General features: G+C 40.2%; 1 protein-coding gene across 3 annotated transcripts in view; it reads left to right on the top strand.

The window, feature by feature from the left end:
• The first annotated feature begins 296 nt into the window (after window positions 1–296).
• The window catches only part of DBF4 (DBF4 zinc finger), a 39,613-nt gene continuing 23,313 nt past the window's right edge, over window positions 297–16,596 (top strand). The window contains exons 1-8 of one of the 3 annotated variants that reach the window (XM_058183058.1): window positions 297–338; window positions 741–839; window positions 3,305–3,480; window positions 4,887–5,078; window positions 8,919–8,969; window positions 10,207–10,276; window positions 10,393–10,466; window positions 12,690–12,720. In XM_058183058.1, coding sequence (XP_058039041.1) covers window positions 794–839; window positions 3,305–3,480; window positions 4,887–5,078; window positions 8,919–8,969; window positions 10,207–10,276; window positions 10,393–10,466; window positions 12,690–12,720 — 640 coding nt within the window. In that variant the 5' untranslated portion in view covers window positions 297–338; window positions 741–793. Of the gene's footprint in view, window positions 447–740; window positions 840–3,304; window positions 3,481–4,886; window positions 5,079–8,918; window positions 8,970–10,206; window positions 10,277–10,392; window positions 10,467–12,689; window positions 12,721–16,596 lie in introns of all 3 variants that reach the window. The other 2 variants (XM_058183056.1, XM_058183059.1) reach the window with 2 other exon arrangements.

The following is a 16,596-nucleotide window of genomic DNA, read 5'->3' on the forward strand; positions in this document are numbered from 1 at the left end:
ACCAGAAGAGTAGCACCCTTTTCTCAGAACCTCACAAGGTATTTCTCAACCACATGTTCAGGGGGAAACTGCTCCTTTAGCTAGAAGAATCGGCACGTTTCCGCGCTCCTTGCCTCTTCAATGGCCATTTACCGAAAAGGTGAGGGGGAGGAAAGAGGGTGACGGAAAATCACCTTCCTCCCCCGGCGCCCCGAAGAAGGGCAAGAAGAAGAAAAAAGGGATGCCTTCGCCCTGTCAGCACTGCGAAAGGCTCCTCCTTGTTGCGTGGCGCCGCCTCTGCCCTAGCTCAGCCCAACCAGGGAGGTGAAGCCAGCGTCGCCAGTGCCTGGTAGGCCCGGGTGAGCAAAGGCGGGAAAGCGCGGCTGAAAAAAAAGCGCGACGGCCGACAGGCGTAGGAGATCCTGAGCAGCGGCCGTGCCCGGCCCCATGGGATCCTCTGGGTTGGGGTGAGCTGAGGGCCGGGGATCGGTTCGAGCGGCGGGAATGTACATTTCAAACACCAACCGTCCCTTCGGGGTGGGGTGGGGTGGAGTGGACAGGGCCAGGCAGCGGCGAGGCGACGGGTACGGGAGAAGGATTGCAAATTTAGCCTCGTGAATGAAGGGAGGAAGGCAGAAACCTTGGGAGGAAAGAGTTAGCTGCAGGAAACGCACCCAGAACCCGCCCCTCAGCTTTAATTGGTTTTTTAAAAAAGAAAGAATTTTGGGACATTTTAATTGTTCTGCGCTCTTTTCTTGTAGATCGTAACCGTCGCGGGGAGATGAGGGTTCAGAAAATGTGACTTCCCAGCAAAATGAAACCGGGTGGTTTGAAAAGCGGCAGCAAAGGACAGTTTCCCTGTAAGTCTTCATTTTGCCTTCTGTGTGGTGCGGCGGCGATCGTGACTCGAGACGGGATTTGTGTATTTTTCCCCGAAAAGGGCAGAGAAAACTTTTTTTGTTCAGATCGGCTTTTCTTTCTTTTCTTTGCGAAATTGAGAACGCTAAAATTCCCCTTGATAAGTTGAAGAGGGTATCTGGGTTGGGAAAATAGCAAAAGTTTCTGTTTTTTGATATTTCGGACGTCCTTTCGAATTTACACCAACACCTCCCCCCCTTCTGTGCAGTATTGGCTGATTTTGGTACACCCTGTATAGTTTATTAAGAATTTATTGTTAAAACATTAAGTATAACAACCGTCTCTCAGGTAATCAGTCCCTGAGGAGATGATAAACTGACAATTAACCACTTGGTTGTAATGAAATTAAGAGTGTGTGTGTGCGTGTATTTCATTTTCCTAATTAGGGCTACAATCTAAATATTTTCCTGATTAGGACTACAATCTAAATCCAGCAAACTGAAACCTTTCAATCTCAAATCTTATCTGTACTCACTTTCAAAGTGTGATCTCTTGATAATGCCACATGTTGGAATATGGTTGATATATGGTCTACAAGCCAAACTGATATTGAAAAGTGGGATAGTGAAGAGAATATGAATTATATTAGCTAGTGATTTTGAGTATAAAGGTTTTTTTTTCTGCATCCACTGAAACGTGATGTCTGTGGACATGTCTCTTTCTGTTATGCGCCCTGTTGATACTTCTAATTAAATATTAATAAGAAAAATAATATCTCCTTCCAAAAATAAACACTGAGATATACTGATATTTCAATACTCATTATTAATTGGTTCTGGGAGGCACAATAAGTACAAAAAATGATGAGTACCAAACAAGTTTTTCCCACAAGCGATAATGTTGTGAGTCACAAGGCAGTTAACACTGACAAGTTCTAGCTGGTGTGTTGAGTACCAAACAAATGATGAGTATTTGGGGGAAAAAATTGTGTCAAAATGTGCTGAGTACCAAATTTGATATGTTTCAAAGCAATTGAACTCAAAGGTATCATTGTACTTCAAAGCAAAGCACTCACCTTAAAGCCAGTTGCAATATTTATTATTTTTCTTGAAGTTTTTAGGAAGTAAATATAGGAAATACTAGAAATTTGAATGTGGTAAGAAACTGGAAAAAATGGCGCTAACCTGGCCCAGGGAAGAAGTAGGGAAATTTGATACCAATGGGAGGAGAATAAAACAAAGACAAACTTAGAATAAAGAGAGGACTTTGAAGGCAATTCTGAATGTGACAAAAAATTAATGTCTAATTTGAAGTTTAGATTTTTGAACATGTTCTGTTTTAGCATAACTAGTTTATGATAGTGGTGAATATCTGTAGCTTGGGTGTAGGTTGACGGTGAAGGTTCATTCTCAAAGCTTGTGGGTTTGTTTCTGAACATTTCATTACCAGACTAGGTAACAACTTCAGTAGAAATTAGGGAATATCAAGTGTTGGTATTCTTCTGCTTATAAGGGCTGTTTCGTGTGGTCAGAAGGTCTTGTGATGGGAGGCTCACATCAGGTGAGGGTCTTGTGATGGGTCTTGTGATGGACAGGTCAGGTAAAGGTCTTTGGGAGGTAAAGTGCTGCTGGTGGAGTTGTGTGAGTTGGTTGAGGGTTGGTGTTGTCCATTGTCAGTATGGGTAGGGATTTGGGATTGTAGTGATTGACTGCCAGCTGGTATTCATGGATTCTAATTTTCAGTTGATGTAATGTTTGTCCCACATAGAATTGGTTGCAATTGTTACAGCTGATTTTGTAATGTTTCTTTCCTCCTTCTATATCTTGTCTTTGGTTCTGGATAATCCCTTGCAGAGTTTGGGTATTGTTTTGTGCACTATTGTTATTCTCAGAGGTTGGAGAATTTTGGCTATCATTTCAGACACCCTTTTTATGAATGTTAGTGTGTCAGAATACAAAGTTTTTGCTATAGCCATTGTGGAGAAAGATGTCAAGCAGTGTTTCTCTTTCGCTTTTCTTAATGCTGTGGTGCTCCAGTGTGTCCTGGTCCTTCTGAAGCGGGCCACTGCATACAAAAGAAGCTGCATCCAGACCCTCTTCAGCCAAACTCTATTTCCAATCTGTATTGTCCAAATTTACCATGGACAATTAGATGAGGCTCCGAAACATATTTGGGAGAGGTGATAGAGGTAGAAGGAGATTGTTGGGGGCAATGTGCTGACTCTGTAATCTGTTTAGAGAGGCTATAAAGCACCGTGAAGCAGTATGTAAGTCTAAGTGTTATTGCTATTTGTATATTATTTATTTATAACTCAAGGTGGCAAACATATCTAATATTCCTTCCTAGTCTTAATACCTCAAATATAAAGGCTCACCTATACACACTTTTCAATAATCCTCTTTTGCTTCAAAGGATTTAAGGATTAAACAGATACATTTCTGATAAGGATCAAATTCTTTGGTTGCAGGTGATATGCAAGAAAGAAGGGAAAGAAACAACCCTCCCCTGAAAAGTGTAAAGAAAGATTCTACAAAGCCTGATAAACCAAAATGCAAACCACTTACTGGGAAAGTGTTCTATCTTGATATTCCATCTAACACCCTCTCTGATAAAATTGCAAAAGATCTTAAGGAACTAGGAGGGGTAAGTTAATATGTATGTTTTGTTTAAGACAGAAAAGAAAAGGAATAAGATTCAGTTTGAGTATATTATATTCTTGCTGAGACTGAATTCCTAAGCATTCCTAAGCATTTTTCTCTTTTTACAACCTGCCTTTCAACTACATTTAATGCTACATGGTTAGGGGTTTTTTTAATAAAAAAGTTGCCACTTCTCCAAAATTCTCTATAAAATTATTATACCCAGAGCTGAGGGCAGCTGAGACTTACTGGGGAAAGGGTTGTTGTGACCTCCTGGTGCGGTGCTGTGTACTATGATCTACAATACTGTAACTTTGCATCATACTGGTGGGCAATTTTTTTCATGCCATGCTTCTGGGGCTCCCTGGAATGGTAGTTATGTGCCATGTTGTGGCTCAGAGACTTCTTACAACCCAAGAGCACACCAAGAAGCCCCTGAGCAGTGGCATGACAGCTGCCAAGCAACACAGTTTTGGGGCTGCTTGCTGCTCTGTAAGATAGATTTGGGAGGTGGGGAGGAAGGTCAGAGATGTGATGGAGATGGATAGGAGGAGTTAAAGAGGAGGAATTCCCTTATCTTACCAAGTTTCAGATTAGGGAGGAATCAAGCCCAGAATGGCTTGGATTGGGATAGGTACTTAATGATTCATGGTTAACGACAACAACAGAATGTGTAAAGTGATGTTGATCTTTACAACTGCATTGCTTAGTGATGGAAATTCCAGTCTTAGTTTCGATCGTAAGTCCTGGACTACCTACATATTATAAATACGTTTATGGTATTTTATATTAACTATCCCAACCTATGTTGGCTGATCTCTGCATCAAGGGTGTCAAACTCGATTTCACTGAGGGCCGCATCAAGGTTGTGTTTGACTTCGTGTATATTTGTGTGTGTGGCCAGGGTAGGCATGGCTAGCTCAACGTCACTCGTGTCAGGGCTTCCTGTGGTAGCCCAAGTGCTCTGCCAGTGAAAATGGGCTCCCAAGTTCCGTTTTTGCTTGTAACAGACTTTTTCAATCCTCTGCCAGCGAAAACGGAGCTCAGGAGGGCCGCAGAGGAACCATAGGCTTGTCCTTTGCTGTTTCCAGGGCAGCCCCTTGGGCTAGATCTAAGCACCTGGATCTGGGCTCTGGGCTTTGAGTTTGACACCTCTGATCTACATTGATTTTTTTGAAACATTTGTGATTTGAAATATTCTTGTATAGCAATGTTACCCTAACAATCCTCCCAATCTGGCTGCTTACAGTCAATGAATGAGAATTAGAGATTCTGCGAAGTAAGCAGTATTACTCAAATATTTGTAAAGGGGAATATTAGATGCTTTAAAGCTATGTTGAGTATTGGAACGGGAACATATAATGTTCCCGTTCCAAAATAATATTTTTCTTCTTCTTTTTTTTAAATTAGAGAGTTGAAGGATTCCTCAGCAAAGACATTAATTACTTGATCTCTAATAAAAAAGAAGCAAAATTTGCAGCCCTTGGACAAATATCTCCAGTCCCAAGCCCAGAATCTGTATGCAATGGTGGGAACAGTTCACCTCATCCAAGCAGCAGAAGAGACAAGACTGATGGTAGTACATTTAAGCTGGTGGACACGGTAAGTTTCATTCTTACTTCTTTCTTTACTCTCCACCAACCCTGCACAAATGCTGCATGTTAAGTAAAGCAAGTTCTTTATAATTTTCTATATTTTTCAAAGCTAGTCAAACTTCAGGCAGTTCCTTGAGCTGAGAATGGTTTCATGAAAATACTCTGGGAAACTTTAGCCCACCAGATAATGCTAAACTGGGACTCAGTATAGACAATGGCAAGACATTTTGGAAGCCATTAATTTAATGGCACCTTTAAGGCTAAAACATTATAGCATTTTATTCTGTTGTATAATCTTTTCATTCTTTTCTAATCTATATTGAAAAATATTCCACTTTAGGTTTTCTTCTTTATTATTAAAATAAATTTTTCAGAAGTCTTTAACCAAGTTCATAGAGGAAGGGCATAAATACTTTTTAAGAACTTCCAGAGATTTTTTGCATAACATATTTATATGTCTTGTAAAAATCTTAGATAATGGATATTTCACCATCAAATTTCTGCTCCAAATAACACTGGCAAGATAATTTTCCCATAGAACAACTTCAAAGTTGAGCCCGTTAACTTTCCTTTCATTTGATAAAAATTCATAAATGTCTCAATAGTTTCAGTGATTTTGACATTTATGCTGTGTGAGCCTTCCAAGATAATGTTTTATGAAGTAATGGTCTCAATATTTAAACTGCTAAACTTTTTTAAAGCAGCCCGTCCAATACACTATTTAAATGTTTTCAAACATTACCTCAAATTTATAACTTTGCTATCTTATGCTTTGCATAACTCATTTGTAGTTGTTCCTTAGAGCAATAATAGATTAACTTCTTAAACTTTATCAATTCTTATCAAGAGACAATCATCAGCGTACTGAAATAACTAACTTTAAAAAAACTTAGCGGTTGACAAATAAGGCACCACCAACTGCATGTAAAAATTAAACAATATACTGAATATTACTTTCATAAGAAATGCAAATAAATTTATCCTCACTCTAATAGTTGCATTAAAATATAATTGTTTCACTACATACAAAAGATAGTTACTATATCAGTATTAAGTAATTTATCCATATTCCAAAAGTGCTTTTTTCAAGAGGCAAATGGACTTTCTGGTTTTCTTTGAAGGCGTTTCACTTCTCATCCAAAAAGCTTCTTTAGCTCTGCCTGGATGGTTTTATACTTCTTGTATATAAGGATTTATACTTCTTGCGGACAGCTGGTCATTCACATTCTTTTAGCATGTTGTTAAGGTCACCTGAAGGTTTATCTGTATCAATTACCCTGGTACCTGGATGAAACTGTCTATCTAGACCCGTTCCAGTTTCGGCCCAGATACAGCACGGAGACGGCTTTGGTCGCATTGGTTGATGATCTCTGGAGGGCCAGGGATAGGGGTTATTCCTCTGCCTTGGTCCTATTAGACCTCTCAGCGGCTTTTGATACCATCGACCATGGTATTCTGCTGCACCGGTTGGAGGGATTGAGAGTGGGAGGCGCCGTTTATCGGTTGTTCTCCTCCTATCTCTCTGATCGGTCGCAGACGGTGTTGGCAGGGAGGTAGAGATCAACCCGAGGCACCTCACTTGTGGGGTGCCGCAGGGGTTGATTCTCTCGCCTCTACTGTTCAACATCTATATGAAGCCGCTGGGTGAGATCATCAGTGGTTTTGGGGTGAGGTACCAACTGTACGCTGATGATACCCAGCTGTACTTTTCCATCCCGGGCCACCCCAACGAAGCTATCGAAGTGCTGTCCCAGTGTCTGGAAGCCGTACGGGTCTGGATGGGGAGAAACAGACTCAAGCTCAATCCCTCCAAGACGGAGTGGCTGTGGATGCCGGTACCCCGGTACAGTCAGTTGCAGCCGCGGCTGACTGTTGGGGGCGAGTCATTGGCCCCAATGGAAAGGGTGCGCAACTTGGGCGTTCTCCTGGATGGACGGCTATCTTTTGAAGACCATTTGACGGCAGTCTCCAGGAGAGCTTTTACCAGGTTTCCCTGGTCCGCCAGTTGCGCCCCTTCCTAGACCGGGATGCCCTATGCACAGTCACTCATGTGCTCGTGACATCTCGCTTGGATTACTGCAATGCTCTCTACATGGAGCTCCCCTTGAAGAGCATCCGGAGGCTCCAGTTAGTTCAGAATGCAGCTGCGCGGGTGATAGAGGGAGCCCCTCGTGGCTCCCATGTGACACCACTCCTGTACAGGCTGCACTGGCTACCTGTGGCCTTTCAGGTGCATTTCAAGGTTTTGGTTACTATCTTTAAAGCGCTCCATGGCATAGGGCCCAGTTACTTACGGGACCGTCTGCTGCCACCGAATGCCTCCCACCGACCCGTGCGCTCTCACAGGGAGGTACTCCTCAGGGCGCTGTCCGCCAGGCAGTGCCGACTGGCGACACCCGGGGAAGGGCCTTCTCTGTGGGGGCTCCCATCCTCTGGAATGAACTTCCCCCAGGACTCCGCCAACTTCCTGACCTTCGAACCTTTCGCCGCAAGCTTAAGACACATCTATTTATCTGCACAGGACTGGCCTAGAATTTTAATTTTTAAATTTAGCTTTTAAATGGGTTTTTTTAATTATTTTAATTATAATTTTAAATCCAGCTTAATTCAATAAGTTTTTTAAATATTGTTTTTATCTTGTATTTATTCTTGTGTTTTTATCAGGCTGTAAACCGCCCTGAGTCCTTCGGGAGATAGGGCGGTATAAAAATTTGATTAAATAAATAAATAAATAAATAAATAAAATCATCAGGGTCACCTGAGTGGTGCAAGTTGATATGGAGCCTTCTTGGAACTGTTGAAAGGACTTGTGTTAGTAGATGATGGCGATAGATGACTTACAGATGACTGTTGAGAGAAGTATGTTCAATTTTGACATGAATGGCCTCTTTAATACCTCTTTAACCCCTCTTCTATTTATATCAAAATTGAACAATTTGCACCACTCAGGTGATTCTGATGACACGGATAAACCTGCAGGTGGCCTTGCCGACATGCTAAAATAATGCAAATGACCAATTGTCTGCAGGGAGTATAAATCCTTCCATTCCCTACCACCCTGTCAGAGCTGAAGAAGCTTCTTGGATGAAGTGAAACGTCTTCAAAGAAAAACCAGAAAGTTCAGTTGCTTCTTGAAAAAAAGGACTTTTGGGACAACCATGACCTGGATGACTGAGAATCTCCATAGACATTTAATTTATCCATAATTCATTTCTGTTGGCTGAGTTACAATGATAGTCAAATCAGTGAACATTTTGTAGTATTGCTCATATATTTAGATAGTAATTTGTATTTTATTTATTTATTTATTTATTCACATTTTTTAAATATAAGTATTGTTATTCAATCATTTAGATAAGTTTCCATTTTGGTAATAGAAATACAGTAGTTTAGCTAGCAGACATCAAATTAAAAATCATCACAAAGCTGTTTATGTCAAAGAAAGTTGGCTAACATTACTGATCTTTTTTTCCCCATTCAGTCATGCCCTATTCTTGAGCACTTCCTGGATAAGTCCCTGCAATTTTCTTGACAAGGTTTTCAGAAATGGTTTACTATTGTAAACCATCTTTGTTAAGTAAGAGAAAATAACTAGCTCAAGGTCACACAGCTAGCTTTGTGACTAAGGAATGACTAAAACTCATTGTTTCTGGCATGATTCTACATCAGATTTGATGTCACTAATTTATTAATTTTAATTTACTAACTTTAATATGCTAATCTAAATAATTTTGTGAACCTTTAAAAAACTCAAAGTAATAAAATTCACTAAGTAACTATTTTAAATAACCCTATGTGCAGTAACAGCTGTAACCCACAGATACTCTTTATTTCTTCTTCAATATAGGTGCGCATGAGTAGAGGAAAATCTTTAGTGGAAAAGGCAATCAAGGATCAGGTATGTGTCACTTAATAACATTATTATTTAATCTCAAATTAGTTTTATTAGTGTTATTATTTCCATGTGAAACTTACATAATTTGCTAATGAATAAATATGTAACTTTAAGATAGCTTTTTGGCACTGCTAGGTTATGAAACCAAATGTTTGACATTTCTTTTTTCCTATAGGTATCTTCAATTTATGACGGTTTGTTTAATGACCATTTAAAGTTAAGATGGCCTTGGAAAGGGTGCTTATGTCCCTTAAATTACTTCTGACTCAATATAGTATTGTCACCATGCTCCCTTCCTCCCAAAGTTGCCTGATTGCCTGATCTGAGTGTTTGGTCACCTATCTGAATTTACGACCATTGCTAAGCACCCTGTGATCATATGATGGCTATATCTTCTCTGCTGGCTTCCCCAGAAAGGCAATGGGGAAGCCAACAGAGAAGGTTATAAACCTCTGCCACGAGAGCTCCCTCTCCTCTAGGAGCTCCCTCTCCTCTAGGAGTTGAAAAAGCTGCCTGCCATGGGGAGCTGAACTAATTCAGTAGCTTGAGAATGGAGCTCAAATCATAAAGATCCAAGTGTCATTCCCACAGCCCATTTTCCTTTGGCAGAGTGCAGGAAGGAGCTCAGATCTCGAAATTACAAGCTCAATTCCTGAATCCTGTTGGAGCAGTTCTCTTGTGCATATGGGGGAGCTGAATTCTACTATCTGAATAAGTGTTCTGTGTCTTTTTAAAAACAGAACTTAGAGTCTGCAGGTTTGAGCTCTCTGTTTGCAGCCTGCAGGTGTAGTTCACTTTCACAGAGGGGAGGGGTATTGAACTTGGCAGGCAGCTTTTTCACTCCATCCACTCAATGACCCAAGAGATCACTTAATTGCAACCCAGGATATCATGATTGCAATTGTTGAGAAAAGCAGACATATGGGTATCTCATTTAACAACCATTTCACTTAATGACTGAGATTCTGTTCCCATTTGTGGTTGTATGTTGAGGTCTACTTATATATAATTGTAACAGTACTGCATTTACTCAAGCTTAAGTCAGGCAAACCTTATTTCCATAGTGCCACAAGGCTGATTGGCATGAGTGAGGAATGCAATTTTACTTTTGTATTTTATTCTATTAATAGGATGGAAGGAGGCTGAGGATACATAGTACCTGCACTTCAAGTTTTTTATTGTATTTAAATATTGGTATGCTCAAATGTAATGATAGAAATATTCAGTATTTGTATTACAGGAATTGATCCCTTCTGGTAGTATACTCTCAAATGCCTTGAGTTGGGGAGTGAAAATACTTCACATTGATGGCAAGTATTTTTAAAATAAAACTGATTTTATCCCATCATTAAAATACTTGTTCTATTTAAGTAACTTAGATGACATAAAATAATAATTTTAATTATTCTTTTCTTTTTGAAAAAAGATATTAAGAAATATATTGAGCAAAAGAAAAAAGATATCTTTTTGGCTAAGAAAACAAGCACGGTCAACAATGTGGTAAGTAAACTACTTCATTTCCAAAGCAAAAGCATTTCCATAGCAAAAAACAGTAAATATGATTATTTCTACTAAAACTGCTACATTAATATTTTATTTATAATTTGCAAAAGAAAACAGACTTCATAAACGAGCGAAAGCATAAAGCTCCATTCATTTCTATTGGTATTTTGAGATGGGGAAGATTTAAAAATATTAGTACAAATCACTAAAGCAAGGGTATCAAACACAATTTCATTCAGAGCTGCATCAGGGTTATGTTTGACCTTGGGGGTCTGGGGTGGGTGTGGCCAACTCGATGTCACTTGTATCAGGGGCGCCTTTGGTGGCCTGAGCACTCTGCCAGAGAAATGGGCTCCCAGCTCCATTTCAACTGTGACGGCCTCCTGCAACCCTCTGCCAGCGAAAACAGCTTGGAAGGGCCACATGCAGCCCTCCCAAGCTCCATTTTCTCTGGCAGAGGCACTGCGGACCAGTCCTTTGCTGTTTCCAAGGTGGCCCCGTGGGCCAGATCTAAGTACCCTGAGGGCCAGATCTGGCCCCCGGGCCTTGAGTTTGATATCCCTGCACTAAAGAATGCTTAGTATTGTAAACTATAAAATTTCACACACACTCAAAATTCAGAAAAGCCTAGTATTAGTGTCTGAGACACAATTCTGCTCACTTTGCATTATTGTCTATCAGTAGTTGCTATCTTTTACATGGGCTCTGTTTATCAAAGCTTGCCCAGTCCAGAAATAAGATCACAAGAAAATAATTTTTTCTGTTTCATCTTCAGTTAAAGAAATTAATATCCCAATCTACATAATGGGTTCCTCCTTTAGTATGTTTGCTCTATATGGATTAATACTGGATTTTTAGAACTAGAAACATGATATATATTATTATAAATTTAAGTACTGTCAGCTCTCCCAGATAAACCAGACAAGAGAAACAGTTGATCTAATTCTATTAACAGTCTGATCAATTAGGGCAAGTCATTCCTGAGTTTCTTTTTTCTACTGTGAAACCACTGGGGGCTCTTCCGACTCTTGTCTGATCATTCCCTAGGCAGAATTTCTTCCTCTTGTGCCTCAAGATAATTTCCATATACCATTATGTTTTGCTGGTTTAATTCTTACTGAGCCACTAGAATCATTGTTAGAAAAGTAAGAAAAAAAAGCTATATTTAATCCATGTTTAATTTAAAATAGTGAATAATAAACAATTTATAATTAAATTAGGGATATTTTTGTATGCAGTTCAAACTCAATTCTCAATTCTACCAGAATTTCTATATTAATTTAGGCTTAAAGTTGAGTTGTGATATAGAATGAAAAATTTAACTCATTTCATTTTATTTACTTGTTTTCAGAAACAATGGAATAAATAAATATAGTTGCACACTCAATCCTCCTTCCAGTTTGTTCATGTGTACTTTAAATATTCTAGCCTAAAACGTGATTACTTAAACCAAAAAGATTTTTCATCAAAAATAAGAATGATAGTCCTTATCTACCGACCATGTATTCAGCTTGAAGTTAAAATGGTACTGACAAGTGGTGCTTACAATTGAGTCACAGTTACGACTATCCCAGCACCTTCCCTGTCTCATAACAGTGTTTGGCATCCAGGTTGCACTTATGACAGTTGCAGCATCCCATGATCATGTGTTCCCCATTTGCGACTTTCTCTACTGACCTTTCACAAGTAAATCCAATGGGAAGCCTTCAGGAAAATCACAAGCTGTTCTGCTCTGGCTTTCTTGTCCACTGCAATAAACCCTCCTTCCTTTGGCTCTCTGCATTTGCACACACCTGGGCCCTCCTTCCTTTGGTCTCTGTGTGCTCCAGTGTGCTCTCTTTCCTCACATTTTCCCCAAATTACACATGACTTGCACCGAGCCTCTCCTGTTTCCCTTGTGGCATCTTCATGCTCCATATCTTGCATTCCTGCTGCTTAATGACCCATGTGTTGTCTTAGGGTTATGATGGCAACCAGGAATGCCTGGATTACAGTCACCAACAATGCAGTCATGTGATAACACGCTTTATGACTGCATCACTTAACAAATGGCAATTTCAGTTCCAATTGCTGTTGTGACCCAAAAACTACTTTCATGTGTTTGGTGTCTTACACTTCACAAATACTTAAAACTATTTAGAGGGCCAATTGCTGAATATAGGTGATTACTTGTAAATTATACAAATGTCATAACTATAGTATTATTATTTCTCTTATTAGGAAAAAGGATCGGCAGATCAAAAAATAAAAAGTAAGTATTCAAGACACAACTAATATTGCTACCAATTTTATTAAATCATCCTTATGATTTATATTGATATATTGACCATCATTTGTGTTGTAAATGTTGTACCTTGATGAACGTATCTTTTCTTTTATGTACACGGAGAGCATATGCACCAAGACAAATTCCTTGTGTGTCCAGTCACACTTGGCCAATAAAAAATTCTATTCTATTCTATTCTATTCTAAAGGCAAAAATATAGTTTAGGACAAATTATATACCTAATAAGGAAGGTATCTAAAGAGAGAAGCCATCTTCTGCTTGGTGATTCAGTTTGTAAGAGATGTCAATTCGGGAAAGGATGTGGAGCTTTTGAAAGAGGTGAGGTGTTTGCCTGGTGCTACTGCCAGCAGAGAAAAGAGACATTGTTAAGATAGTAAGAATGATAGTAAGGACTATGATGATGTTATTATACATCTTGGCACCAGTGACCTCTCTGAAAAAAAATGTACTTTCTGTACAGAAGGCCAGTGTATAGTGGTGAAAAAAGTAAAATATCTACATTTAAGCAAGAAAAACCAAATGCATAGGTTATACCTGTATAGATGGTACCTGGCTCAATAGAAGTAACTAAATCTTAGTGGACAGTCACTTAAATATGAGCCAGCAATATGCTACAGTGGCCAAAAAAAGCCAGTGCAATCCTGTTCTGCATTAACGGGATAGAATCAAGATCATTTGAAATGTTAATACACTTTATCATAAATTGGTAAAACCATATTGCATCCAGTTTTGGTCACCACGATATGAAAAAAGATGTTGAGACTTTCTAGAGTACAGAAAACAGCAACAAAGATGATTAGGAGACTGGAGGCTACAACATGAAGAATGGTTGCAGGAACTGGGTATGCCTACTTTAATGAAAAGAAGGAGTAGGGGGTAACATGACAGCAGTATTCCAATATCCAAGGGGCTGTCTCAAAGAAGAGGGGTCAACCTATTTTCCAAAGCACCTGAAGGCAAGACAAGAAGCAATGGATAAAAACTAATCAAGGAGAGAAGCAACTTACAACTAAGGACAAATTTCCTGACAGAACAATTAATCAGTGGAACAACTTGCTTCCAGAATTTGTGGAAGCTCCAACACTGGAAGTTTTTTTTTTTTAATTGAAAAAGTTTTACAAAATTTCCCCCCCCATACATCCCCCCTCCCCCCAACCCTAAACCTTTCCCTCCCTCCTCCCTCCTTTCCCCCTCTCCCCCTGACTTCCCAGAGCAAATACAGGGTAACAATAGTAAACTAAAATATGCTAATTAACATAAACTCCCATCCATCTTCTTGAGCCTCAACTTCCCTTTTCCATGAAAAAGAAGAAAAAGGAAAATACTAATACTAATACAATTACATTCTATTCCTTTAAAAGCTATTTAGTATTTTGTTATTTCAGTCCAATATTTTTTAAAAAACAAACCATCTCCATTATACATATCTTTCGAAAATAATCTTTCAAATACGCTGATAATTCTATCTTCTCATCTAAGTCCATTAAGTTTAAAGTCCAGTCTTCTGTAATAAACAATATCCCATCTTCCAATGTTGTAGTATCAAAAATTATTCCTCAGTATACCTTATAATCCATCAAATTTATATTATCCATCATACATAATAATAAGCATCATCTTTTAAGCTTATATAAATTTAACATTTACGTCATATTCTTCCCCATATTCCCCACACTATAAATTTCTAAACATTTTACACCCCATTTATCATACAATCCATAACTAATTATAGTTCTTATCCCTACACAATATTACACTATCAAAAGATTTCAATATATCTTCCCTCAAATTTATATATCCATCATACCCTAAAAACTTTTATACTATCTAGTTTAACTATCCTTGCTAAAAGTAAATATGACTTATTCTTTCTACTTTTTATATTCAAAAATATCCCTTATTATTTACCCTATCCCATGAAAGAAAAGTCTTTTCATTTGAAAATATTACTTCTTTACTCCTTGCTCTTTATGTTTAATAGTTACAATCATACTTTGATCCTCCCCTGCAGCTTTCTGTGTTTCTTCTCCCAAAATTACAGCCCCCATTTTAGGTTGTATTTGCTTTGCTTCCTTTTCCCCTTTTTTAACCATTCCCAACTCTCCTTCCATCTTAACTTCTAACAATGGCAAACTTCCAACCTTCAATACTTTAAAATAAAAATCTCTTGCTTTAAAAACTGTATTACAGTATTTCCCTCCCTTATAGTTTATTTATTTATTTATTTTATTTTATTAAATTTTTATACCGCCCTTCTCCCGAAGGAATCAGGGCGGTGTACAGCCAGAATAAAAACAAAATATATACAATTTAAAACAACATTTAAAAGAGCAAATTTTAAAGGCTGATTATTAAAATTTAGATTTAAAAATTTAAAAATATTAAGAATACCCAATTTAAAATTCAACACAAATTATGCCAGTCCCGCTTTAATAAATAGATATGTTTTGAGCTCACGACGGAAGGTCCGAAGATCAGGCACTTGACGCAGGCCAGGGGGAAGTTCGTTCCAGAGCGTCACTGCCCCCACAGAGAAGGCCCTACTCCTGGGGGCCGCCAGCCGACACTGTTTGGCCGACGGCACCTGAGAAGACCCTCTGTGAGAGCGTCTGGTCGGTGGGAGGCAAAGGTAACAGCAGGCGGTCTCGTAAGTACCGGGTCCTAAGCCATGGGCGCTTTAAAGATAGTTACCAAAATCTTGAAGCGCACCAAAGACCACAGGAAGCCAGTCCAAGCTACGTAGCAGCGATGTCACATGGGAGCCACGAGCGGCCCCCGTTACTACTCGCGCAGCCGCATTCTGGACTAACTGCAGCCTCCGGGTGCACCTCAAGGCAGCCCCATGTAGAGAGCATTGCAATAATCCAGCCTAGACGTAACCAGGCGTGGTGACCGTGCATAAGGCATCCCGGTCAAGGAAGGACGCAACTGGCGAACCAAGCGAACTTGGTAAAGGCCCTCCTGGCGACGGCCGCCAGGTGTTCATCAAAGACAGCCGTCCATCCAGGAGGACGCCCAAGTTGCGAACCACCTCCTTTGGGGCCACTAACTGCTTCAACAGTCAGCTGCGGGTGCAGCTGACTGTACCGGGATGCCGGCATCCACAGCCACTCCGTCTTGGAGGGATTGAGCTGAGTCTGTTTCTCCCCATCCAGACCCGTACAGCTTCCAGGCACCGGGACAGCACTTGACCGCTTCGTTGGGGTGGTCCGGGTGGAAAAGTACAGCTGAGTATCATCAGCCTACAGATGATAACTCACCCGAAACCACTGATGACCTCACCCAGCGGCTTCATATAGATGTTGAACAGGGTAGGCGAGAGAATCGACCCTGAGGCACCCCACAAGTGAGGCGCCTCGAGGGCGACCTCTGCCCCCGTCAACACCGTCTGCGACCGGTCAGAGATAGGAGGTGAACCACCGATAAACGGTGCTCCCCACTCCCAATCCCTCCAACCCGCGCAGCAGGATACCATGGTCGATGGTATCGAAGGCCGCTGAGAGATCTAATAGGACAAAGGCAGAGGAACAACTCCTGTCCCTGGCCCTCCAGAGGTCATCCACCAACGCGACCAAAGCCGTCTCCGTGCTATAACCGGGTCGGAAGCCAGACTGGAACGGGTCTAGATAGACAGTTTCCTCCAGGTGCCGAGGGAGCTGCCATGCAACCACACTCTCTACAACCTTCGCCACAAAGCGAAGGTTGGAGACTGGACGGTAATTACCCAAAATAGCTGGGTCCAGGGAAGGCTTCTTGAGGAGAGGTCTCACCACCGCCTCTTTCAAGGCGGCGGGGAAAACCCCTTCCATCAAAGAAGCATTTATAATCCCCTGGAGCCAG

This window comes from Ahaetulla prasina, chromosome 4 (genome assembly GCF_028640845.1).
Source record: "Ahaetulla prasina isolate Xishuangbanna chromosome 4, ASM2864084v1, whole genome shotgun sequence".
In the NCBI taxonomy this organism is placed as follows: domain Eukaryota; kingdom Metazoa; phylum Chordata; class Lepidosauria; order Squamata; family Colubridae; genus Ahaetulla; species Ahaetulla prasina.